The sequence below is a fragment of the Passer montanus genome, unplaced genomic scaffold, assembly GCF_014805655.1.
Source record: "Passer montanus isolate IOZ18808 unplaced genomic scaffold, ASM1480565v1 scaffold154, whole genome shotgun sequence".
Lineage (NCBI taxonomy): Eukaryota > Metazoa > Chordata > Aves > Passeriformes > Passeridae > Passer > Passer montanus.
In genome coordinates, this window is record NW_024362494.1 from 996,393 (window position 1) to 1,020,971 (window position 24,579).

Consider the following 24,579-nt stretch of genomic DNA (forward strand, 5'->3'; position numbering starts at 1 on the left):
CACATTTTAAATAATTTATACTTTCCCTGTCTCCCACTTCTCCACCCCCCTTCTCCCACTAAAAGTGAGCTGGGCCAGCTCCTCGTGCAGGGTCAGGGGTGCTCCTGTGGCAGCAGAGTCCTTCCAAGAGGATGAAATCATCCCAAATCACAGAGGCAGCAAGGGAAATGTTATTCCCATCACAGGGCTAAGGAAGGACCCATCTGCACTCCTCCACTGGAAAGTCTGGTCAGCAAAGGATACGAGGGTGGATTTACAGATGGAAAATGCACTCAGGCCCTGGGCTGTGCAGGAAAGGTGGGATGGGCTGGGAATGACCACAGGACACGAAGTACAAACATCTGGTATTTTATTAAGCCAGTTGCTGTGCTCAGACCATGGTCAGACATGTGCTGGGAGCCCCAGCCCCTCCTCTCCCAGCTGGGCCCCGTGTCCCCCGGATCCTCCCTGGCTCTGCAAGCCCGTGTGCCACACGAGGGCTGAGGAGAGGTGATTGTCCCTCGCCTCTAATTCACTGGGAGTGGCAAGGCAGCACCACGGCCCCTGTGCCAGCCTGGCCAGTGCTGCTGCTCACCAGGAAGGAAAAGAGCCCAAAATTGAAGATGCGAGACAAAATCCGAGGCGTTGCGGGTGGCCTCAAGCCAAGCAAGGATGGGAGCAGAGGAGCTGCTTGGAACAGCCCATGAAACCATGGAGCAGAAGCCCAACAAGCACCAGTGACTGTGTCCACCATGGTTTGGGGACAGCCCAGCCAGCCTCAGCCACCACAGACCTGTGTCCTCCCAGCATGGGCTCACCCCAAAAACCCCGAGCCGCTCAACAGGGTGGTAACGAGGAGAAAAACCAAACCCAAGAAACAAACCAGAACACATGAAAAGTCTTGTTTTCAGCCCACAAGATGGTTTTTCTGTTTGCTCTCCTTCCCAGCACAGCAGGCACTACTGGACTGGCTCACAGCTGCTCAGGGCAAGCCTGGAGTGGGTGCAGGAGCCAGAGCCAGAGCCTGCAGCCTCCATCCTGCCTGATGCTCTCCTGAGGAGGCAGCTCACAGTTCTGGCTTGGACCAGGATGCTTGGACAGGGTGGGGGGCTCTCAGGGAGCCCCCAGTGCAGCACCACAGCAGCCACAGGCTGCACAGAGCCTTCCACAGACCATCCCCTTTGCTGCCACCCCCAGAGCCACTTTGAGCAGCAACCACCATGCCAGGGGAGAAACACAGTGGGCCCTGGACAGAGCAGATCTGTTCAAGAGGAAACTCCAGCTCATCCTGAGTGTTGGCAGGGGGGCAGAGAAGTGTCCTCCTTTACCCCAGTGCAGGGGATGATATGTTGTGCCCCCTCAGAAGGCCAGGCTTGCTGGAGGACACTACATGCCATCTCCCCAAGCTGCTCTGCAGCCACACTGCTCCCACACTCTGGGGCCTCCCAGGTTTTCAGCTCCAGGTATCTCTGACTGGGGATGCAAATCCAAAAATCATTCAGCAGGTCCTCGAGCACAGTGCTCTGGACAGGAAGAGGGGAGCACAGGGACCTTTCAGGGGTCCTTTTTAAAGGTCACAATCCCTCCCCATGCAGCCCAGAGTGGAGGGTGCCATGGGGGCAGTCAGGAATCCCCACTGCATGGTGAGGGATGCTTTCTCCCCTCCAGGTATGTAAAACCTTGGAATATTAAACCAGCCCCTCAGGGGACCAGAGCAGTGACTAAGGGAGAGCTGTGAGCAGCCCCTGCTGTCACCATGTGAGCCCCCACATGGGCTCACAGCAGCTCCACTGCCTCTGCTTACAGAAAATGAGTTTATTTACTTTTGTTCTTAAACTGGATGTGCCCACCAAGGCCTCAGTGACTCAGAACACAGCTCCCCCTCAGCCTGCCCAGCTGTGCAGCACTTGGCTCCCTGCTGCCACCCTGCACAGCTGTGGGAGCTGCAAGAACTGAAAACACTCAGCCAGACAGGAATTCCCTCTGGGCTGCTGCTTTACCTGTACTGCTCTTCTCTCCCCTCAAGATCCAGCCAGGACCCAAGGAATGCTCTGGGGTGAAGCTGAAGGCTGCCCCCAGCTCCTCTCTGCTCTGACCACAGCCCAGCAATGCTTCTCTTCACCAACCCCAAGTCAGGGACAAGGGTGACACTGAGGCTCTCAGGACAAACATGAGCTCAGCCCCAGTGACCTCCAGACTCCTCTGCTGTGCTCAGCAGCCAGGGTCAGGGGGGGGTTTCTTCAGCAGCAGGAAAAAGCAGAGCACATCACTGTGCAACTCTCTGTGCCCCCCACCAGACAAGGAGGGCTTCACCTCAAGAACAGTCCCAAAGGAAATTCCCTTCTCTTTTTCCACCCCATCAAACAGAAATAATGAGCTACACCAACAAATGACTTCCAACAGAACCACTGGAGGGAAGAGTGACTGGGAGCTTCACAATCCATCTCAGATCTCCAAGAATCCCCAAGGTGTGCCAGAGTCTCTGACTTGCTGTCCTGCAGATGACCTTCTCTTGGCTTAGCCAAGCAAAGTCCTGTGAGTTTCAGGAGAAGCTGTAAAAGGGAAGATCCTGCAGGGAAACCCCTGTCCCTCACAGCCAGCCTGTCAGCCTCCAGGGATGGCATTTCCCTCTGCTGTGCTGTAAAGGAGCTGGAACTGGAATAGAAATGAATCCTCTGGTACTTGTGCTGGTATTTTTTAGTTTTTACCTGAAAACAAGGAACATCCTGCCAGTGCAGTACAGCACACCATGCTTGGAGCCTGCACAGAGTGCAGTATGTGACTCAGCTCCTCATGTTATCCTCTCTGGCTGCAGCAGTTTCTGGCTGGACCATGTGAGAACACAGACAGAAGACTCCAATGGTTTGTACTTGCATAGCTGCTGCTGGTTCATGTGGATGGAGACATCTGTTCAGTGGGCACGCAGAGGCAAGAGGGAGCATGAAGAGACTGCCCAGCCCCTGTCCTGCTGCCCTGTGAGCAACCTGCAGCTTCATAGCCGAGCGACAGCGTGTCAGACACAGGCTGCATGAGATGCTGCCACATGGAGGGCTGCAGGACTCCTCCCAGCTCTTCCAGCACCCTTCCAGGCAGCTTCAGCCCTCCTGTTTGGGATGCCAAAAGCACGGAGCAGTCTGTGAGCTCTGTGCTCCTGGGCAGCCTCTGCCAGCCCAGAGGGATGAGAGGAAGGGGGACACAAATGCTCCAGCTCTGTCACCATCTCTAGCACAGCATTGCAGCAGTGGTGCATTGAACAACCAGCAGAAGGTAATGGCTTTGAGATTCTCCTTCCTCCTCCACACCCTATGGAAAGATTTAGTGGGGAAAAAAAAAAAGGGAAAAAAGAAAAGATGAAAAAGAGGCTTTGGGTCCTTTGGAGACGTCTGCTCCATCCCAGTGTTGCAGTGCTCAAGCCAAGCATTTGAGCCTTAATGGTGTATAAATCCCACCCGGCTCTTCTCTCTCTTTCAGCAGTTCTGCCAGATTCCTCCTTTTCTCCGAGGTCTGATGCATAGTGGGAGAAACTGGGGATGGAGGCAGAGTCCTGTGGCCTCCCTGGAGCAGCGTGGTGGAGCTCGTGTTGCTCAGGAAGCGTGCAGCTCCCAGGGAGAGCAGAGTGCAACACGGGGCTGCTCCCTCCTCACAGGCCAACATCCCTTTGCACTGAGCCCGCTCCACGGGGGCCTGGGAAAGGAAATAAATATGCTTGTTCTAAGACAAAAAAAAAAAAAATTATATTAAGAGCTTTCCCCCACTTTTAAATAGAGTGTTTCCTTTTCTTTCTGACGTTGGAAGAGTATCCAAAACCCCAAAGGAACTCCTCTTTTTTCTTTTTTTTTTTTAATATTATCCATATATATAAAAACTAAAAATTAAAAGGAAAAAACCCTTGAAAAATAATTCATTCAAAAGGGGGGGTGGGGGAGAAATACTATCCACTTTCCTGTCCCCAGATTGCCAAACAAGAGCAAAACACTCTTTGGATCTTCTTTCCCAAGCCGGAGGGTTCCGTTTCTGCTGCACTGGTTTGGTTTTGCTGAAGTGAAGTCCATGCTTTGAACCACCAGCCTGCTTCTGCTGGCCAAGCAAGCTTTGGGAGGAAGGAGGGGGATGAAGGACTGACTGCCTGTCTCTCGCCCATCTCTGCCCACGGGGAGAAGGGCAGAGCTGTGCCCCGGCCGTTCCGAGGGGCCTCTCTCAGAGCAGTTGGCGCCATCAGAGCTGTACAGCCGTCTGTCTGGTCAGGATGCAGGTGGAGGGTGTCAGTGTGCGTGCCCACTTTGGGTTTTTTGTTTTTTTTAATTCGTTTGGGTAGGTATTTTTGTTGCTGCTGCTGCTTCTTCGTGTCTTAAGTGTCGCCCAGATTGTTGTTTCCTTCGTTCAGACGCTGCACGTTGCGAGAGGGGGAGAGAAAGGTTCACCAACCCGATGCCTTTCTGACCATCAGCCCATCTCTTTCCACTGCTTGTAGAATTCCAGAACATTCTTTATCTCTATGCTGGCGTTGGCGGCTGCCTGCATGGCAGACTGCAAGCAAACACAGAAAAACAGGTGGTTAATTTTTAACTTGCCCTGTCAAGAGAGCTGCCATTCCCAACCCGGGGACTCTGGCAGCCTGGCACAGCAGGAAGGCCAAATCCTCCAAGTTCTTGTGGCTCTGGTACCAGAGGCCTGAACAGGCATGGAATTAAATTCTCATGTGTGTCCCAGAATACTCTGTATCACAAAATCAAGAAGCCTTGAGGGAATAAGGAATCTCAACATACAAGGTAACTTTGGGAAAACCAAACTTTGGGAATTAGCCAAAGCAAAAAAAAAAAAAAACAGAAAAAACCAAAAACAACTTAAAAAAAATCTCTTGCCAATAAATCACATTCTATCCTTGCTAGGAAGCAGAATGGCTCAGCTCAGCCAGCCATGAGCTACTGACCTGCATGGGCACTGAGAAGGAGCTCGGGTCCTCCAGCTGGAAGCCCGTGATGATGGTGACCATTCCCGTGGTGTCATCCTCTCCACTGCCCTGGGACACTGTCAGCTGTTTGCAGCTGTCCAGAATTTTATACAGATTCCTGACAGAAAAGAGAAACAGAGGGGAAGGTCAGCAGGAAAACATCTGCTCAGGACAATAAATGGGAAGCAGGGCTGCTTTCCTGTTCCCATTAAGGACTTTGCTGAGATTTTTCTGAGCACAGAGTGCTTTGTGCAACATGCACAGGTGGCTGTCCTTATCTCCAAGGAATTTCATCATAACTCACATAGAACAAGCTCTGCAATGGGTCCCAGTGCTAACACCTCTCCCCAAAGCCACCTGCCTGCTGCAGAACTGGGCTCAGACACCTTCAGATGCTGAAATCTTACCAGGCATCTAAATCTTGTCTCTTCAATTTATGCCTCTCAAAGCTCTTCCCAACATCTTTCTGGCAACGAATGTACCTAAGGAGAAAGCAGAGTCTCTGAGCTCATATGGAGACTGTCACATAGGCTTGAGTCAGTGCTCCACAGCAGCTCCTCTGGGTGCTGCAGGACTTCCACCAGCCCAAAGGTCCAGGAATCCTCTGTGAATCCCTTTGATCCCCTCCCTGCCTCAGCACCACTCCCACATGGTGCTCACAGTGCCATGTCTCAAGCCCACCAGCCCTGTCACTGGCCCCAGAGATGCAGTTTGTCCTTTCAGCTGTGTTTCTGCAGAGCACCCAGGCCCAATTCAGCTCTTCCAGCACTCTCAGTGCAGTGGCAAAGGTCACTGCAGCAACAGAGATGCAACCCCACCAGTGCTCAGAAGCAGCTGCACTTCACAGCTGAGCAGCACATCTGAAGAACCAGCTGCTGCATCTGCTCCTTCACTGCCTTCCCATTCCTGAAGTCTGCATTTTACTTGGCCCACTCCTCATTCTGCTTCAGGGATCCACAGCCTGCTCCCACCCAAAGCCCACCCATTCCAAGAAGAAGGGTAAATCCCACCCCTGCCCTGCTCTCACCTGTTTCCCTTTTTAAATTCTGCCTCCAGATACCGAATGCTGTCCCTAGCACCGGCGTTCTCCTTTTTCAGGAAGTCTAGGCCATCGATAACTAAGAGAAACAAAAAAACAAAAAAAACCCAAAACCATCTTGCTTACAGCTCTACTTCTGCAAACTAATCCAGAGGTGTCAAGTAGTCCCCATTCCACAGAACACTGTCCAGTGCACAGCTACCACAGGATAGGGGAACAGCACCTCTCTCCTCTCTCCTCTTCTGACACACTCTGTCAAAATCCCAAGCAAGGGCCACACACAGAGGCCCCAAAAGCAACACATCAAAAGGATGTTGCAACTGCTCCTGATGAAGTGAAGGATAAGAGCAGGAGGAGGAAAAGCCACCACCCAGGCCCCTGGGGCCTGCTCCCAGCACAGAAGGGACAGGAACAGGCAGCCCCTGCCAGTTACCTGCTGTGGGGTCCCCATACCTGTTCGAGGGATGATGATTATGAACCTCCCACTCGTGGCCAGCTGCTTGACAAGAGCCAGGTGCTGGCACAGGGCCTGGGTGTCCGGAACCAGGTAAGGAGACATGGCTGACTGTGCCTTGGGCTGCTGGAGACTGCCCTCCAGCTGAGACACCTCCAGCTGAAAACACACAGGCAAACACACTCGCTTCACATTTATGCCGAAACAGATCATCAAACAGGGCAAGAATTGCTCTGCAAAACTCCATCAGGCCCTTCTAACCTCCAAGCATACAGAACAGAGGGCTGGATGCAGCCAGAGAAGAGGATCTCATGAGTGTGACCACTCCATCACAGCCCACACCTTCCTCAAGGGGGCCAGCAAGCAGGAGGTGCTGACTTCCTCTCTCCAGTGACTAGCAATGGGACATGAGGAAATGGTGCATTTCATTTTTAGCTTCATTGCTGCATCAGGGCAAGTTCAGGCTGAACGTTAGGAAAAGGTTCTTCCCCCAGAGGGGGAACAAGCTCCCCAGGAAAGCAGCTGTCACACCAAGCCTGCCAGAGCTCAAGGAGTGCCTGAACTACACTAGTGGGCATTCAGTTTGAAGTAGCCCTGTGAGGAGCAGGGACTTGGACTCCATTATCTTTATGGAATCCCTTCCAACCTCCACAGTTCAATCGATGCAGAATGGACTTAATGCCTCTGTGTAGGACAGAAGCAGAGAGTTCCCCCTTCCCTTCCCAGGTTCTGACATTCCAGCCACTACCCTGCTGGTTTTTCAGGCTGGAACTGGCATCTCCTACCTGCAGTCGAAGCTGAGCCATGTCTCTCATGAGCCTGTTCCGACGAGCTTCCTCTGCAGCCTGGTTGGAAAACCAAACTTCCACATCAGTTAGCAGGAAACACACCAGCTGACACTAGCACACACTTCCAGAGTGCAAAGGGGACACTGGAATAGCTTTAAGGAACAGAACTTTCATCTCCCCCACAAAGGTCTGTGATTATAGTTACAACCTAACAGTAACCTACAGGAAACAAGAGGATACAGAGAATTCATTCACCTCTACCAACTCACCATGTGAAACTGAGCCTGGGCCTGGTGCAACAAGCTGTCTTGCTCTGACTGTGCTATGCTGATGAAGATGCCAAGCTCTGAGTTGAACTGCAGGATGCTGCCTTGCAGGTGGGTGATGAAGTGGCCAAAGCTCCGAATGCAGCAGATCCTCACGACAGACTGCAAGGAAGGGGAGCAGTCAGCAGCCACCACAGCCACGGCGTGGCCTGAGCTGAGCAGCTCACACTCTTGAAAAAGGCAGGAACTGATATTAAACGGCGTGGCCTGAGCTGAGCCCACCTGCAGCTCACACTCTTGAAAAAGGCAGGAACTGATATTAAATGCCCAGTTCTGGTGGATGTTTGTGATCTCCTCTGAAGTCAGAGACTGCAGGAAAGGCTACAGCTGGCCAGAAGGTTCAGGGGTGGCAGCAGTCAACCCAAGAAAATCTTAGGAAACATCAGCAGCACCCTGCCACACCTGCTCCATAAACCTCTGCTCAGGCCTCCAGTGCCAGGAAACATAACACAACAATCCAGGTCTGGTTTTTTTCAGGATTTACACCAACTCACCTCTTCAATTGCTGAGAAAATGGGCCGGTCCTGCTCGAAGTTAAACCTCTTGTGTGCATTTTTCAGAGGGGGCAGATTGCGCAGGGCCACGTCCTCAGGGAGCAGCAGGTTGGCCTTCAGGTCTGGGAGCTCAGCATCACTCAGGATGTCCTTGACTTCATCACACAGGGCCAGCCCTGCACAGGAGGGACAAGAAGGGGAGCAAAACAACTCATGAGGGGGCTAAGAGAACTGCTTTAAGGCACATGATCATCTGCAATGGTCACGGGCAGAGGTGTTAATGAAACATGATCTGTGAGCAGCTGCTTAAGGAGCCACAAGACCACCTCAATATAGAGAGCAACTCTCCCAAACTATCTGCCATGGGACTCTGGGAAATCCCCTGTTTGGAGGGCAGCTTTCCCACCTATTCCAAATTATGAGCAGCCCTGTTTAAACTCTGCTTCTCATAAACCATTGGGAACTTCAGGCTCAGCACAGAGCACATCATGAGCAGCTGGAGCTCTGAAACTATTTTCCAGGATTACCATGGCAAAATCACAGCCTCACTCCTGCTACTGGCAGTGAATTTCACTCCTGTTGGCCACACATGGATTCCACATGCTGGTGCCAGTGTTTCAGTATGCTGCCAGCCACATTAATGCATTAATACAGCATTTTTGTGTGTGATTTCTGGGGCTGTCCTGTCAGGGCCAGGAGCTGAACCCAATCCTGGAGCGAGGTGAGGGGTCTCTTCCAACTCAGGATGTTCTATGATTCTCAAGACCATGGGGTAGTATTTAACTGGAATGGTATTTAAACAAAAAAAAAAAAACCCCAACACATGCATGTTTTACTTCCTATTGTGCTTATAAAAGCTGCTACTAGGAAATCTCCCTCCCTGGCCTCTCACACACCCCGGGGATCACTGATGACTAGGCTTGGTGAAACATGACATTGCCACTTCTTTCTCCAGTACCTGATTCCTGCAGGTCTGCAGCAGAAGGCAGAAGGTTCAGGAGCACAGACAGCCTGTTCCACAGGCTCTGAGAGCTCTGCAAGAACAGAACACAAAAACAGAATAGAAAATGTCGTGACAGATGTATACAACAACTAGGCAGCTTGGGCCTTCCAGCATCTCACAACCCTCAGAATACTTTATGAAGAGTACACCTCACCATCCTTCTTAGGCCCAGATTAGTTTAATTCAGCTGGTGGGGGACATAACATCACCCTCTGCCCAGGACTGGGGCCATGGCTGCAACCAGCCCAGGGAAGCTGACACAACTTTGTAGAGAGCCCTGCCACCATCCCCACCTGAGCACACATAATGATGAGGTCTGTGTTTGTCCTCAGCCAGTCCAGGAACACCTTGACAGTAAGCAGCAGCCCTTCATTGGTCACAATCTCCAACTTCTCCTGAAGGGATCGCTCGTTTCTGCAGGATTTGTTACTTGAAATGCTTTCTTCAGAGTCAGACACATCATCTGGAAAACAAAGGCAAGCTGTTAAAACTCCCTGAGATGCCAAGCCCTGCTTGGCAGAACACCACTGGGCTGGTAATAGTTGAGTTGAAATATTAGGTGCCTCCACACATCCTCACAAAAGCAGTCCCTGTCCCCTGGAGTGTATCACCCCTGCATTTCCTTCTCCTTGGAGGGTTAAAATGTCCCTGTGAAGGTGTGACCAATGCCCAACCTCTGCAGCAGCCTCCACGCTGACAGAGTGGGGCAGTGCCAGCACAAGGACCAGAGCAGTTCCTGCAGGGAACAGAGCCCTGAGGCCAACATGCCCCAGCTTCGAGCCAGGCAAGAGCAGGAAATGGCAGGGCTGTCCTGTGAGTCAGAGAATTTTAAATATTGAACATGTTCTTCACACTCTTCTAACTCTCCAGAGCTGAGGATCTCAAAGAAGTGGCAGGGCTGTCCTGTGAATAGAATTTTAAATACTGAACATGTTCTTCACGCTCTTCTAACTCTCCAGAGCTGAGCATCTCAAAGCCATTGCCAGTGGAATCACATGAGACACAAGTGACCTGAGGTCAAGGTGGGAATCAACCCCAGGTTTTGCCACAGACCTATCAGAACAGCTCTGGGCATTCCATAAACCCTCAGAATCACAAAAAAGGAGGTGATTTCTCCAGAACCCATCAATGACAGTGTTACACCATGAAAAAGCAGTTTGGATACAGCACACATGAGCAGAGCTCAAAGCTAACATGACACAGTGAACTCATTCCACCTCTCATTTTCTACACCTCTAAAGGTATTGTGGCCACACATCCCTGGAGCTGCAACAGCAAGATAACCACAGAAGGAAAGGGTTAAACACACCAGAGCCCATTTGCTTCTCCCTTTAACCCCCATCTCTTTCATGTGGCCATGGAGCAGTGCCAGGAGCCAGTCAACACTAACATGATCTAATACTGTGCCTTCAAATGCTGGCCCAGGCAAAGCCTGAACCTTGCCAGTGCTGTAGGCCAGCTGGATTTGGCAGCAGGATGCAGAATGTTTCCTTGCTCCAGGGAAGCTGGGAGGAATGAAAAACAAGACTCAACAGGCCCGTGTAGTTTTATGTGAAACACAAACAATTGCCTGTAGTTGATCAGATCTCCCTTTCCAGCTGTTTTTGCCCAGAACATCACTCAGTTGTGTAAGCTGAGTGGTAATGGAGACATGGCAGCTCCACCTGCTGCACATCTCCCAGGGGTTCAGCATGCAACAGTCAGTGAGGCACATCTGGGGGGCTCACAGAGGGGCCCCCAACACCTCTCACATGCACCTGGGTCACATCTTCCACACAAACTTCTACATGAGCATGGGGCTGATAATCTGTCTTCTCATGGACAACTTCCTGTCCCCCATCTGCCACCAGAAGCAATAACAAGTGTCTGATTAGAGATTTCACAAAGGGAAAAGGGAAGATGCAATTTTTAATACCTGCTGGAATCATCCTCTGGAGCCAAAACGGCTTCACTATAGCAAATCATGCCTGAAAAATTCATTGGTCTTCTACAATGGGGTTACAGCAGTGGAGGATGAGGGAAGAGCAACTGATCTCATCCACCTGGGTTTGTGCAGAGCCTTTGACACTGTCCTGCACAACATCCTTGTCTCTTAACTGGACAGACATGGATTTGATGGACAGACCACTCAGTGGATGAAGACTTGGCTGGACAGTCATGGTTAAAGAGCTGCAGCCAGCAGCTCAATGTGCAAGTGGAGAGCAGTGACAAGGGGCATCCTCAGGGGTTGGGACCAGCATGTTTTAACATCTTTGCTGGTGTCACAGGCAGTGAGATCAAGTGCACCCTCAGCCAGCTTGCTGCCAACACTGAGCTGTGTGTGGGGGTCACATGTTGGAGGGGAGGGATGGCACCAGAGGAACCTGGACAGGCTGAAAAGCTGGGTCTGTGCCAACCCCAGAAGGAACAGCAAGGAGAAATGTTGCACCTGTACTGGGGCAACCCCAAGCACAAACAGGCTGGGGGAGAATGGCTGGAGAGCAGCTCTGGGAAGGATTTGGGGGTGTGGGTTGACAAGAAGCTCAGCAAGCCATGGCAATGTGCACTGGGGGCCCAGAAAGCCAACACTGCCCTGGGCTCATCCCCAGCAGTGTGTGAGGGGGGATTCTGCCCCTCTGTCCTGCTGAGACCCTCCCCTGCAGAGCTGCTCCAGCTCTGGGGTCCCAGCACAAGGAGGACAAGGAGCTGCTGGAGGGAGCCCAGGGGAGGCCACAGAGATGATCCAGGGGCTGCAGCTGCTCTGGAGACAGGCTGAGAGAGCTGGGGGTGTTCAGATCAGAGAAATAAAGGCTCCAGGGAGACCTCAGAGCTCCTTCCACTGCCTAAAGGGGCTCGAAGAGAGATGGAGAGGGACTTTTACAAAGTCCTGGATGGGACAAGGGGGAATGGCTTTAAACTGAAGGAAGGTAAATTTAATGTGGTATTAGGAAGCAACTGTTCCCTGTGAGGGTAGTGAAGCTCTGGCACAGGTTGCCAAGAGAAGCTGTGGCTGCCCCATTCCTGAAGTGTTTAAGGCCAGGCTGAATGCAGTTTGGAGCAACCCAGTGCAAGAGGGATGAAATGACATGGGCTTTAGTGTCCCTTCCAAACAAACTAGCCTGTGAGACAGTGATTATCACAGCTGCTCAGCACTTAGTCTGCAGAACAGCAGTAGTTCTGGTAACCCTGGTTGGCCACAGGTGTTCCCTTTGCTCAGTGCACATATTCCTGCATGCTGGGCAGTAAAAGTAAAGCTCCTCTGTCAGGAAATGTCCAACCCACGGCCTGCCCACTACTTGGGCAACCTGCTCCTCCAGACCTAGCCAAAGGAGAGCTTGCACCATGGGAAATGTGAATTTAGCACATAGACTGCTACAGTTTGCAGTTTTCTACACGTAATTGCAACAACAAGGCCCTTACCTTGCTCTGCCAAGCTGGGCTTCTCCAGATCTCCATTGACACATGGCTTGCTCTCTATGCCATCCTTCAAGGCAGGTGGCTCACTGTTGGGTTTCAGGAGGATGTTGCTGAAGGTGGGAGCCAAGCGAAAGCAGCGTTTGGTCTGGAACAGCTGGGTGGACATGGCCTGGAGATTACTGGCTATGCTTGCATCATTAGTGCTCAGGGAAGCTGGCCCATTGACTGCTGGATCTACAGCTTCAGTTTTAGAGATGCCTGGGCCCTTGGAGTCCCCCAGCCCACTGCTATCCACACAGTTTTTTAAGGCCTCTTTGGGCCCACTTTTGCCTTGGCTGCTGCCGTCCTCACCGGGTTCATCCTCCATGTCCTCCAAGTCAGACCGAGATTCTTGGCTGTTCATGTCAGAGTCTGTCTCCACATCAAAAGCAGCTTCTGCTTCCTCATCACTCTTCTCTGAACCACTCTCTGAGCCATCACTGCCCTTGATGGAGCTCTGGCTGGAGTCAGAGTCAAAGCCCTCACTCAGGTCGCTCTCATCCACCTTCTGGGGGTGGCGGCGGCGGCGCAGACAGGACAGACGGGAGTACTTTTTGCTTTTCTTGCAGTCGTTCTTCCTCTGTTCCTCACTGGGCTGATGATTGGCCAACTCAGCTTCAGCTTCCTTCTCAATTGAGTTCACAGGCTCCCGTGGCTCCTGGTCATCTGCATTTACAGGGAGAATGTAAGTTAAAGTCACAGTGTGTTCCACAGGCAGCTGCTGGCCAGTCCAGGGAACCAGGGCTGCCAACGTCAGCCATCACTTCCATCAACGCCATCCACCACAGAATAAGCAACCCCTGAAGAAAGATTCACTTTCTAAAAGCACCTGGGAAGCTGGGATTCCTACTGCCCAAGCTGGGCCACTCTGCTATAGAACACAGCTGAATTCTAACTCACTTCCCCAGCTGTCTACAGTCAGAGCTGTGACCCACTGAGCAGGGCAGGGACATGTGCTCTGTAACTGCACTGACCTGACCCAATCCCTTTCCTGACCAACATGCATGGAGCCTTTCTAGCAGCCCTGGATCACTGTGACAGCTTCCAAACCTGCAGAGGAGGGGTCACTCATTGCTGCTTTTACCAGGAATTCCCTCACCCTGCATTCAGTGAGGTGTTGCCAATGGACTGTTTGCAGGGAAAAGGTTTAGCAGTTTTAGTCACTGCCCAATAAAATCCCCCACTAATTCAAGAGCCAGCCTTGCCTGAGCAGAACTGAGGTATGCTGAGAGGGCCTGTCACCTTCAGCCCCTCTCTGCCCCCTTCTGCCTCCCTCAGCCCAGGTGTCTCACCTGAGATCATCCCCTCCAGTGGAGGAGGAAAGCAGCCAGTAAACAACAGCAAACAGAGACAGAGAATAAAATCTCAGATTGGGATAAACAGATGATTAATGAGCTGCCAAGAGATACAGAAAGCAATTCCTTATAAAGAAAGCAACATGTCCATCCTGTGGTGATTCAGATAGGCAGAAAGAGCATCCAAGTGGAGACAACTCAGCACATCACCTTTGGGGATTCCAGATCAGAAGTAAAAGATCAATACACCCCAATACACACTACAAACCCATGTCCAGGGGAAAAAGGGGAGAAAGGGGAAAGACAGCCCTGTAGGCAGGCAACCTGGGAGACCCAGGTGCTGCCATCTCTATTCTCTTACCTGTGCCATCACTCTGAAAGGCTGGGACAGGATTTTCCCCTTCTTCTAGCTCAGCCTGGAGGCGAATATTGACGTGATTTATCAGGTGAGAGAAGAGAGCCAGCGTGAAGGCAATGGCTGCACTGTACTGCTTGGAACCTGCAAGCAGACAGCACAGGGAGATGGAGCAGGTGAGCACTACACCTCAGACAGCATCCCCAGCCTAACCGTGCTGCTGGATGCCCACCAGGAAATTCCAAACAAAGCTCTGGTTACCTGCCCTCTTGAGGCTGTGAACGCTCATAAGGCAGATGATCACCATGCGAAAGATCAGCAGATCAGGGAGGAAGGAGTAGCCACTCTCATATTCCTCTTCATCTTCACTAGTTGAGCTCAGGTTAGGAGGAGAGGGCAGGTAGAATAAGCACAGGTTGAAATCCTCCAGCACAGACTGGCAGAGGGATGTCAGCTCAGAATCCAAAGAGCTTAAAAAGAGTGAAAAATAAATTAGAATTATTAATTCAAGACTCATGTTCCTGGCATGTCTGCCCAGAAACTGAACCAAAACTGTCCTTTAGCACTAGGCAAGATGAAGCACCAGGGAAGTAAGTGACATTAATCAGATTATGTTTTCCTCTTTAAAGCCGCTTAACTAAAGACAAACAATACCTAGAGATGGGTCACCAAAAACCAGATTAATTTTCCCCTGGGAGCTCAGCAGTGACCATTAAGATACACAAGACACTTAAAATGCTAAAGGGAGCAAAAGTTCTAGATGCACTGCTCAGTGAAAAGTATTACACTGCCACACACATGGACTCAGTTTTTCCACCTCCTATGTCTCTCCTGCAGCCCAGAATATTCCAGAATCCTCCACAGCTATTCAGTCCTTCAAAGGAAGCATCCATGAGATCACTCCAATGGGCTATGGGAGCCTCCTAGTTACAAAACAGACCTGCTTGTGAAATTTCCAGCAAAGCCTTTTCAGGGGAAAGTGTGCTTGGGAAGTTGAAGTAATTCCCAAATTTCTTATGTTCTAAATACATGCTGAGTGGATATTAGAGGAGCCTTGTAGTTCCACCTCAGTATAAGGCAGTGTTGGAAAGTCAGTCCCTACTGGGCTGCATGAACAAGGGCAGAGCCAGCAGGCTGAGGATGTGCTCTCCCTCTCCAGCACTCACAAGGTGGCATCTGGAGCACTGAATCTGGTCTTTGGGTCCCCACAGGACAAAAAAACCACCAAACAAAACCACACTGACAAACTGGATTTAGTCCAGCAGAGGAACAGAGATGATGTATGAGAAGAGGCAAAGAGAATCGAGTTTGTTCAGCATGACAGACAGAAGGCATGGGGGGTGTCTTCTGTTTCCAGATGCCAAACAGGTGATTACACAGGACTGAATAAGACTCTCCTTAGTGGTGTAGAGCAAAAAAAAAGAGGAATTATGGGTACACACTACAGAAAAGAAAAATGAGATTAGATGCAAGGAGAAAAAAATTCTATGTTGAAGGTGGTCAAACACTGGAAAGGAGACCAGAAAGGTGTGGGATTTCTGTCCTTGGATCCAGTCAAAACTCTGTGATGAGACTCTGAGCAAGCTCATCCAACTTCACATCTGCATCTGCTTTCACAGTGAACACTACTTTGGGGAAGTACCAGACCCCCAAAAGGTCCCTTCCCACCTAAACCATTCCACAATGAATTTAACTGCAGCTTGTAGCTAAGCCCTTTAAAACACCTGTTCTGTTTCAAGCAGTAAGAGGTTTATTTAACATCCCCTGAAAACCTCCCAGCAGAGACAGAGAAAATCCAATTAAAAAATCTAAAAGCCCAAAATCACACAGCTATACAAAGCTTCCCATTTATTCCAACATAACCAGATTTTGGTGTTTTTTTTGACCAAGGTGCTTGGTTACAGACTTCCAAGTGCAGTGAACAGCCCCACACAAGTGTGGACAGCAACTCTTAGCTGTCCCATCAGCCTGAATCCAGGGCTTGGCAGGAAAAAGCATCTGATGACTGCATGGGGTAAGCAAACACCAAAGGCACAGCACAGAGACAGCTGCAAGGCCCAGAGCTCAGCACATACTCAGGCTGGCTTGATTTAGACAAGTCACCAAGGATTTAACCCTTTGGTATTTCAGCCTCCCCTGGAAATACAATCTTCATGCTCCATGCATGGATAGTCCAAAGTCTCAGGCCTTTTGGCAGAAAGCCTCAGCACAGGCACTGCTATCCTACAGGAACCCATCCTTTCCAATTCTGAGTGCCTGCTGCTGTCAGTTGTCAATAGAAGATAGAATCTAGCATAACCTTACCTGCTCTTTGGCTGCAAAAGACTCTGCAGGTACATGAAGCTCACCAGCAACCTCTTAATGTCTTTTCCTCTAAAAAGATGGAGGAGAAAACACTGTAAAGCAGACATGGGCTGGGCTGACAGAGCTCTATTACAGCTAAGTCAGGTGTTAACTGAAAAGTCCATTCTGAGGAAACTGGAGAGAAAGACAACAGTTTATACACTGCCAACTTTCACCAATATGCCCCAACCCTCATGAACAGTCCCCAGCTCCAGGGAAAAGTGAGAAAATCTCTCAATGCAAACTCTACACCTGGCCAGCATTTAGCTTTTCTCCTGAAATTATGACCCAAGACAGCAAGACTGTGATCTAGAGTGGAGCTCTCAAAATTTGGGAACAGTTACCATGCTGAAATGGCCATCTACCAGCTCCACCTCCCACAAAGACATTACTCTCAACCCAGAGGATACACTGCAAACTCTCAGCCTGTACCTCTCCTTTTCCTTCCCTTCTTACCGTTTCTTGCTTGGGGACAACTTCCTTGTCTCACATTTCTTCAGCTGATGATACATCTTGGCTGCTTTGTCATACAGCCTCTTCAGGTTCCCATAGGCACCTTCGAAGGACACTTCAGACTGGATGCTAAAGCACCAAAACAACACAGCCAAAGTTACTTCTCCACAAGGCTGCTCACACTTCAGGGCTTTAACTCACTAGCAAGTTATTCAGGTGAGCACAGGTACCCAGTGCTGCTGTCTGAACATGCTGGGCAACTAAACTCCCACCAGTGGCTGCCAACTGCACTGCAGTTGCCTCACAATTTCCACCTGCCCTGCTTACACATATTCTCAAATCAGTGCCTTCAAGCCAGGAATTCCACCCAGTTCACACCACAGGGTGCTTCCCTCAGCACCTCCAACCCACTTCCAGCCTGGCTCTCTTTGCTTGGGCAAAGCCCTCCAGGTGCAGCCCTGCACAGGTGATTAGTAACCAGCACAATGGGTTACTAATTGGGGTTTGGGTTGACCGAGGCTCACTCTCATTACTACCAGTCCTACTCAAGGGCAAAACAAACTCATCTCTTTCCCTTCCACTGAAATTCATTTGCCAAACCAGTGCCAAGTTCAAAGTAAGGAGGAGAGGATCTGGCAGCCACAGCAGCAGTGCATGGCCTCCCTGCTCAGGACACACAGATCTGTAGGAACTCACCAGCGTAAGTAGCAGTAGGTCGCTTCCACATTGTAGTACTTGCTCCCTGCCAATGTCCCCAGCTGGTTGAAGGGCATTCCTGTCAGGAAGGAGAGGGGCAATGGAATTTACTTGGAATTCTCCAATGGCCCTGGCTAGAAAGTAGATCCTTTCCCTTTCACTACATTTCCACACAAGAGGGAAGCCAGGAGACACAAAGAGTAGTAAAGCTGTAGTACAAAGGTCTGGACTACACAATCCTTCCACCATCCAGGGTCTGTTTTCCATTTCACAGAGCTTTTAGATCCTCCCCACCTTGTGCCAATCATCTGTGTAAGAGAGAAGAGCAAACAATGCCTTCTCCTTTGTATTAACAGTGGTGTGGCCTTGACTTCATATTTCCTGACACAGACATCACCTTATCAGCATCTGAGAACTCTATTGCAGCTCCTGTGGTGCAGAAACTTTTGCCACTTTTATTTGGGAACAGCCTTTCAAACAGTTCAGTGAGAACTCTGCAAAGACAGCATGTAGAAGACAACTGGCTGGAATCATACACTTTAAGGTATGACACACACTCTACTGATGTGTTCCCAGAAGGAGGCACTTTTAAAGGAGGAAGCAGCACATGAGATATTTTTTTTTAAGGGTAAAAGGGGAAGGTGACTGATAATGCTCTGCTCCTGGCATTGGAGAGCTGGAGCCGTGCTTAGCCCAGAGGTACAGCATCACCACAGTCAGAGAAGTCTGAGCTTCTCAGAGGTTCTCAGATGAGTATGGTGAGGTCACTGGCAAAGAACACCCTGGCTTTAACTCCTCAAAAGAAAAATCACATGAAAACCTCCCAGCAGAGACAGAGAAAATCCAATAAAATATCTAAAATCCCAGCAAAAGAAGTTCTCAAAGGAAGTAACTTTAACCAGAGGATAAAACCAATCCTCTCTCAGCTGCAGGATACAAACCTAACCAGTATAGCACTACATTGTTCTTACGTTGCAGCAACATGATTTTAACAATTATAAATTCATGGGAAGTCACTCACCAACTTGTGGTGCAACAGAAAGGGCTTGATAGTAAAATCGCTCAGCCAGCAGCTCCGTGTCCACACCTGCCAGCTCATTCTGGTAGCGAGCTGAAAGGAAACCACACAGCATGCATCACAAACCCAAAGGCAGCATCAGCTGCAGAGCAGCACAGCTTCCCTAGTAGCAACACCACAAAACTTGAAATACTGGCCAAGTGAACAAATCCACCAAAGAACTGCTCTTGGCAAACACTGCAACACGCGGGGTTTGCCAGGCCTGTCTGAACCACTTTTCTTTCACCTGCTCACACCACAACTCCTGTCCTTTCCAGCCAAGGGCAGAGCCTGCCACTCTTGCAGCATCACATGAACAAAAGGAAAATGTTCTTCTGCTCCATGTGTTAAGTGCTGAGTCACCTATCCTTGAAGTAACTCAGAGTTGTGTTTCATTTTCCTGTACCTCAGACTATATTCTAGAACAGCAGGGTGTGAAATCAAGTCAGCTGACTTAATAAAATACTTCACTGTGGCTAGACTGAACTTTACACATTTATTTTCTCCCTCTTTTTTTTTCTTTTTTTTTTTTTGACAAATGTAGGTATTTTGGAAACCTTAGGTGACAGCACTGTGAAAAGGTGAGCACATTTCTCTCCCACCACTCAGGTAAGTCATTCCTACTACCCCCTCAAGACATTTATTTGCAATGCCATTCTTAGGCTGATTCATATGCAACACTAATGCCAAAAAGCTTTCACCAGCTTGGAGGCAGCAGTGTCAGACACATGTACCTGCACCAACTTCCAAGAGCTGCTCTCCACACAGCTGCTTTCTCCCTGCCTTTACTCCCACATGTTCACTATCAAGAAGCTGACACACTTACCACACACTTCAGGAGGTCGTGACTGTAGGACAGTCATGCCTGCTATAAAAAGGATGCCACACAGCCAAGCACAATGACACTGGGGTTTTGCAGAGGCAAAACTCTGGAGTGATGCACAATATTGCCTAAATCTGATTTTCAGTCCCATTGGTGCTGATGGAAGTGGCTTTTTAAGTCCCAGCTAAGCAGACTGAACTGAATTCTCTTTGATCCCTCATACTGTCAAAACAATGTAAATAAAAGCAAAGGCTTCCACTCTCACAGTCATGGCTACAGCAGCATGAGAATTCCTCATCTACCTGACCAAATACAAAGCTCCTGCAACTTGCAGCAGTTCAGCCATGAGGATTTCAGCTTATCCCAGCCTGTGACAAAGGTGTCAGGAAACACAATCTGCAATAACCTTGGCTGTGCCCAACAGCAACAGCCCCACTTGGTGGGTACAGGCAGCATCTTTTTGCCATTTTTAAGGCTGCCCTGAGATCTTGTCCTTACCTAGATCTCCCAGATAAACCAGACATCGGTGACAGGCCATCTGTGCCCACTCCATCTCCTTCTCTGATGCAGACACAGGTTTCTTGCAGCCTACAAGCAAACACAGAATCACTCAGAGCACTGGGTGGAAAGACACCAAAGTCACCCATGCCTCTGCCCAAGACACCCAAAGCAAATCCCCCTTGGTCAGACCTCACTGCCAGCTGTGCCATCTTGTAGAGCAGCACTGGGTCACTTTGTCAAAATGTGGAAAATAAATGCAGAAAAATGCTTCCAGACTCTGCTGTTCATCCACCCCCCCGGATTCCCTTCCAACAGTCACTGAAATAAATGACTGTCACCTTGTCTGTAAGGTCTGCCACAAAGACCTGGCTTCATCTGCCCTCATGTGAGAGGACAAAGGCCAATTCCTGTCTATATGATCGTGTGATCACATTAACACAGCACTGAACACAAGTAATACTTGTTCAGAATTCATTAGCATGGCTAATGAGGCCTTCATGGGAGCAGGCACACACCCCTGGAAGCCAGAATAAACTGAGCACTGGCACTGGGCACCAACACACAATGGGGACAGACCCTCTCCAACAATGAAGACAGAAACAAACTCATTGTCTCAGGACCCAGATGTAGACTTAGTACTGACCAGCCAAAAAGGGAAGAAGTTAAACAAGGAAAAACTAGGACAGAAATCTGTGCTGTAGGCAGGGCAGCCAGAGTCAGTTAGGGAGAACTGCCTCTGGACAGCAATGCCTTTGCAGTGGGTTCAAAGGGCAACTGAGCTGGTGACAGGGCTGGAAGGCACAGCCTGGGGAGAGAGGCCACAGACTTCAGGCTTGTCCAAGTTGGAGAAAAGGAGGCTGGGGGATACCTCACTGCTCTCTGCAGCTTCCTGAGGAGGGGAATGTGATGGTCTCCTCAAGGCATCCAGTTACAGGACACATGGAAATGGTTCAAAGATGCACCAAAGGAGGTTTAGAATGGACACAAGGAAGCCTCTTGTGGGAAGGAGGGTGGCCACACCCTGGAATGGGTTTCCTAGAGAGCTGGTCAATGCCCCAGACACGTCAGTGTTTTAAGAGGCATTTGGACAATGACCTTGACAACATGCTTTAACTCCTGGTCAGCCCTGAATTGCTCAGGCAGTTGGACTGGACAATCACAGGTCCCCTCTCACTGAAATAATCTTGTCTATTCTATAGTAAACTTATAAAAAAAGCAATTCAGGCAGTGGAAAGTGTCAAGAGCAACAGAGGAAGGCTGCAGCCAGCTGATCTGAACTAACTGAAGTCATCAGACATGACTCAGTTCCTGGGCAGTGCACATCCAGGCCACAGCTCAGCCAGTAGAGTAGGATCCCAGCAAGTTAAACCTTTCTTTTGCTGAAGTCACACTAACTTCCCTTAGCCAGGTGCTGCTGCCCCATCACCTGCCAACTTTAAGCACATCAGTTAAACCTTTGCTAACACAGCTCACAAAACAAAGGCTCCATTTGTCACCTGGACACCCCCACAACAGAAACATGTACCCTGAGGCCACTGAGTACAACCCCAGGCAAACCAGAACAGACCATTGCAAGACAATCTAGGATGTGAGTGCACAGGCAGTGCTGAGCTGTTTCAGACTGTAAATACTTTTATTCTTCCTCCTCTAACAGGTACAACACCTCAGATTTTATTGCACCTAAGGCCATGCAGAGGTCACAGGACCAGCCAACATGAACCATGTGCTCTCAGTCCAAGATTCAGAAGCCACACAGTGAAGAGAGCACAGACAGAAGAGGCACCAAAAGAGGAAGTGTCTTTCATCTGGTGAATAGGATGTACTGACAGAAACCTGTTGATTTCAATAACCTATTCCCCTGTTTGACTGCTTTAAGTAAGCTTTTAAAAACATTCTATACAGCCAGCAGTGCTCTTCAGTTTTCCATAAAAATCTGCCATCACCAGACACTTTTACTAAAGAATTTTCTCACACTGTTTTCTTTCTATTATAAACTCTTTTTCCTTCTCTAATTTAGTATTATTAAAAACAAAAAAGTGCCATGGAAAAGAAAGCAGGACAGTCTGTTTCTTGAATGCTGAAACAAAGATGGACTAGTGCAAGGGGAAGTCACCTGTGGGGGATTCAGCCTTGCCCATGAACCAAACACCCTGAGCACAAACCTATGAGAGGGTCTGTCACGTGTGTCCAGTCGATGCAGCACTGCAACTCCAGCTGGTAATGGGACTGGATGTAGAGCAGGAGGTGCTGGTAGAATCCTATGCCAGCCACCAGGTGAGTCCTGTAGGCACACTCCAGGGTGCTGCGGCTGTGGATGTGCTGGAGAAGGAAAAGGAACATGTTAATGCAGCCCAGGGCACAGTTTAGGCTTAGCTCTACTGAGTGTAAAGCAAGATAGTAGTAGCTCAGCTGTAACTGGTTTTGCACAGCTCTGTACCTCCTCCTGCTCAACAATGTACCTCCTAGTAGTATTTACTAAGGGTCAACATCAAGGAGAAATACTTGTAAAAACAAATAAATAAAATCAAAGTATCTAGTTAGAGCACCTTAAATGCATCCAGATCTCTGGAAAGCCAGGAGAGCTCATGGCATCAGAGAGCACTGAGGATCTTCCAGTGATCAACTCTTATAAAAACAATCAGCACTGATAAAGCCTCTTAAAACAATCACTCTGCCTGGAGAGATCTGTCTTGTGAAGAATGGAACACAAAAAATAAGCAAATTCTGTTGGAATGCCCTCTGCAATGGCAGGTCTCTCAACAGCACGTTAGTGCTCAACTGCCCACTGCCAGGCAAAGGCACAGGGCAGCTCCACAGGAATTTGAGAGTGCCCAGCTCCCCACCCTGGGCTCAGACCACAGCTTCTCCAAGCAAATGAAGCTTTAAACTTTGCCTCATCCACTGCACAGCTAGAGACCTTCTCATGCCAGAGCCATAGATACCTGCCTTTTTATTTGTTTTAATGAGCTGGATAACTTCATAGTAAACCTTTCTCCAGAGCAGTTCTTCTGCTTTTCTTCCATAATCCACTGGATGCAGGAACATCAGCTTCACACACAGCTCCCGCAGCCTGGGACAGAGAGCAGAGCATTCTCAGTGAGCTCCTGCAGCCTCAAACACAGCTGCCACTACAGAAGCACAGAAGAGGAAAATCTGAATCCATTACAATCCCGAGCCAGGCCATCTGGTGATGGTATAGCCTGGATCACTCCCACACAAGCACCAGGAAAAGCCACATACTTAAAGCAGTGCCCTTTGGGCTCAGCTGGCCATCAGTGACTTCCTGAAGTGCAGTAATGACAAGAATTGGCTTGGCAGCTTAAAAAATTAGTAAGAATAATCCTCCTTGCTCAGCAACCCCAACCCCTGATAAAAGATTTTACACACTTGTAAGAAAGTTCTGCCCCACAGTTTTTATTACAAGGAAAGAATTGGCCAGCACAAAGACAATTTATTTGTATCCATGATATCCAGGAAAGCCATGGATTGCATTGCTCAAATACAGGTCTGAAATCCAGCTTCTGCATCCAAAACCTGGAAGGATCCCAGGTCAACAAGTGCACTACAAACCAAACATTAAAACTGCAGATTCAATAGCTCCACGTGTTGTTTCACACGGATTTTCCCCAGCCAAACACAAAACACAATAATGCTGCCCAACTTACTTGTTCCTCAAGCTGATGTTCTCTGGCTTGAACACATCCTGATAAGCTGCCTTATTGCCAAGGATGAGATCCAGCCGGTGCACGGCCTCAACCACTGCCCTGCATGAGAACACAGAACCAAGAGTTTATGGAGAGAATGTCACCCGGGATCACTGCAGGAAAAAGCAGAGTTACACACATTACAGGCATTTTTCTGCAGAACAGTGGTTTAGTCACCACTTACCGCTTCCTGCCTGATCAAATATGTCAATTATTTCTACAGCAGCAAAACCAGGAATGTCTCTGGACACGTTGGCAATCTCAGCAATTAAACCTGCTATACCTACATTCAGATTAATTTAAATGTCTTAAACTCTGTGATTAAAAAAAATTGATGGAATTCTAAAAACTACTGTTTTGATGGGGTAAGTTTTAATGGTGTAAGATTCAAACCTCCACCAACTCCTGTTTTCTTACCAATCTGCCAACAAAAGAAGGCAACACAAGTCTCTCATTTGCCAAAACTTCCCCATCTTTGTTACAGGGATTCACTGGTTGAACCCCTAAAGTTCCCTCAGTGACAGGTAAGAGATATTCAAACCCAGCCTAAAAAAGGAAATTTGTTCCAAGGTTTTCTCCCCTGAAAGCCAGCCAAAAGGCAGAGCAAGCAACCTCCAAACCTCTGAGCCATGCAAAAAAGTACTTTGGTGAATCATTGCCCAAGACCCTCCTCCTGCAGGAAGAATCCCACACTGTGTGTAAACCTCAAGCACTCAAAGGTTTGTAGCTGTGAACAAATCACACCACAATTCTGAACGCTGCAGTGAAACAAACTCAGGGACTTTCAGCTCCATTAGTGCTGAAGCTCATCAATAGCTCAGGGACAGCTCGATAAAGAACAATAACTGTCAACCCTTCCTGCACAAGAGGTCACCTCCAGCCT

General features: G+C 49.3%; 1 protein-coding gene across 1 annotated transcript in view; it reads right to left on the reverse strand.

Moving 5' to 3' along the window:
- Window positions 1-326: 326 nt before the first annotated feature.
- SMG5 (SMG5 nonsense mediated mRNA decay factor) overlaps window positions 327-24,579 on the reverse strand; it is a 29,225-nt gene continuing 4,972 nt past the window's right edge. Inside the window, exons 2-22 of the mRNA XM_039702062.1 lie at window positions 23,658-23,756; window positions 22,939-23,062; window positions 22,155-22,311; window positions 19,990-20,079; window positions 18,633-18,722; window positions 17,612-17,690; window positions 16,919-17,044; window positions 16,424-16,492; window positions 14,381-14,589; window positions 14,126-14,263; window positions 12,434-13,135; window positions 9,328-9,497; window positions 8,990-9,065; window positions 8,032-8,207; window positions 7,481-7,639; window positions 7,209-7,268; window positions 6,423-6,582; window positions 5,958-6,048; window positions 5,338-5,412; window positions 4,910-5,048; window positions 327-4,506 (exon numbers count right to left, since the gene is read on the reverse strand). Coding sequence (XP_039557996.1) covers window positions 4,423-4,506; window positions 4,910-5,048; window positions 5,338-5,412; window positions 5,958-6,048; window positions 6,423-6,582; window positions 7,209-7,268; window positions 7,481-7,639; window positions 8,032-8,207; window positions 8,990-9,065; window positions 9,328-9,497; window positions 12,434-13,135; window positions 14,126-14,263; window positions 14,381-14,589; window positions 16,424-16,492; window positions 16,919-17,044; window positions 17,612-17,690; window positions 18,633-18,722; window positions 19,990-20,079; window positions 22,155-22,311; window positions 22,939-23,062; window positions 23,658-23,756 — 3,073 coding nt within the window. The 3' untranslated portion in view covers window positions 327-4,422. The remainder of the gene's footprint in view (window positions 4,507-4,909; window positions 5,049-5,337; window positions 5,413-5,957; window positions 6,049-6,422; window positions 6,583-7,208; window positions 7,269-7,480; window positions 7,640-8,031; window positions 8,208-8,989; window positions 9,066-9,327; window positions 9,498-12,433; window positions 13,136-14,125; window positions 14,264-14,380; window positions 14,590-16,423; window positions 16,493-16,918; window positions 17,045-17,611; window positions 17,691-18,632; window positions 18,723-19,989; window positions 20,080-22,154; window positions 22,312-22,938; window positions 23,063-23,657; window positions 23,757-24,579) is intronic.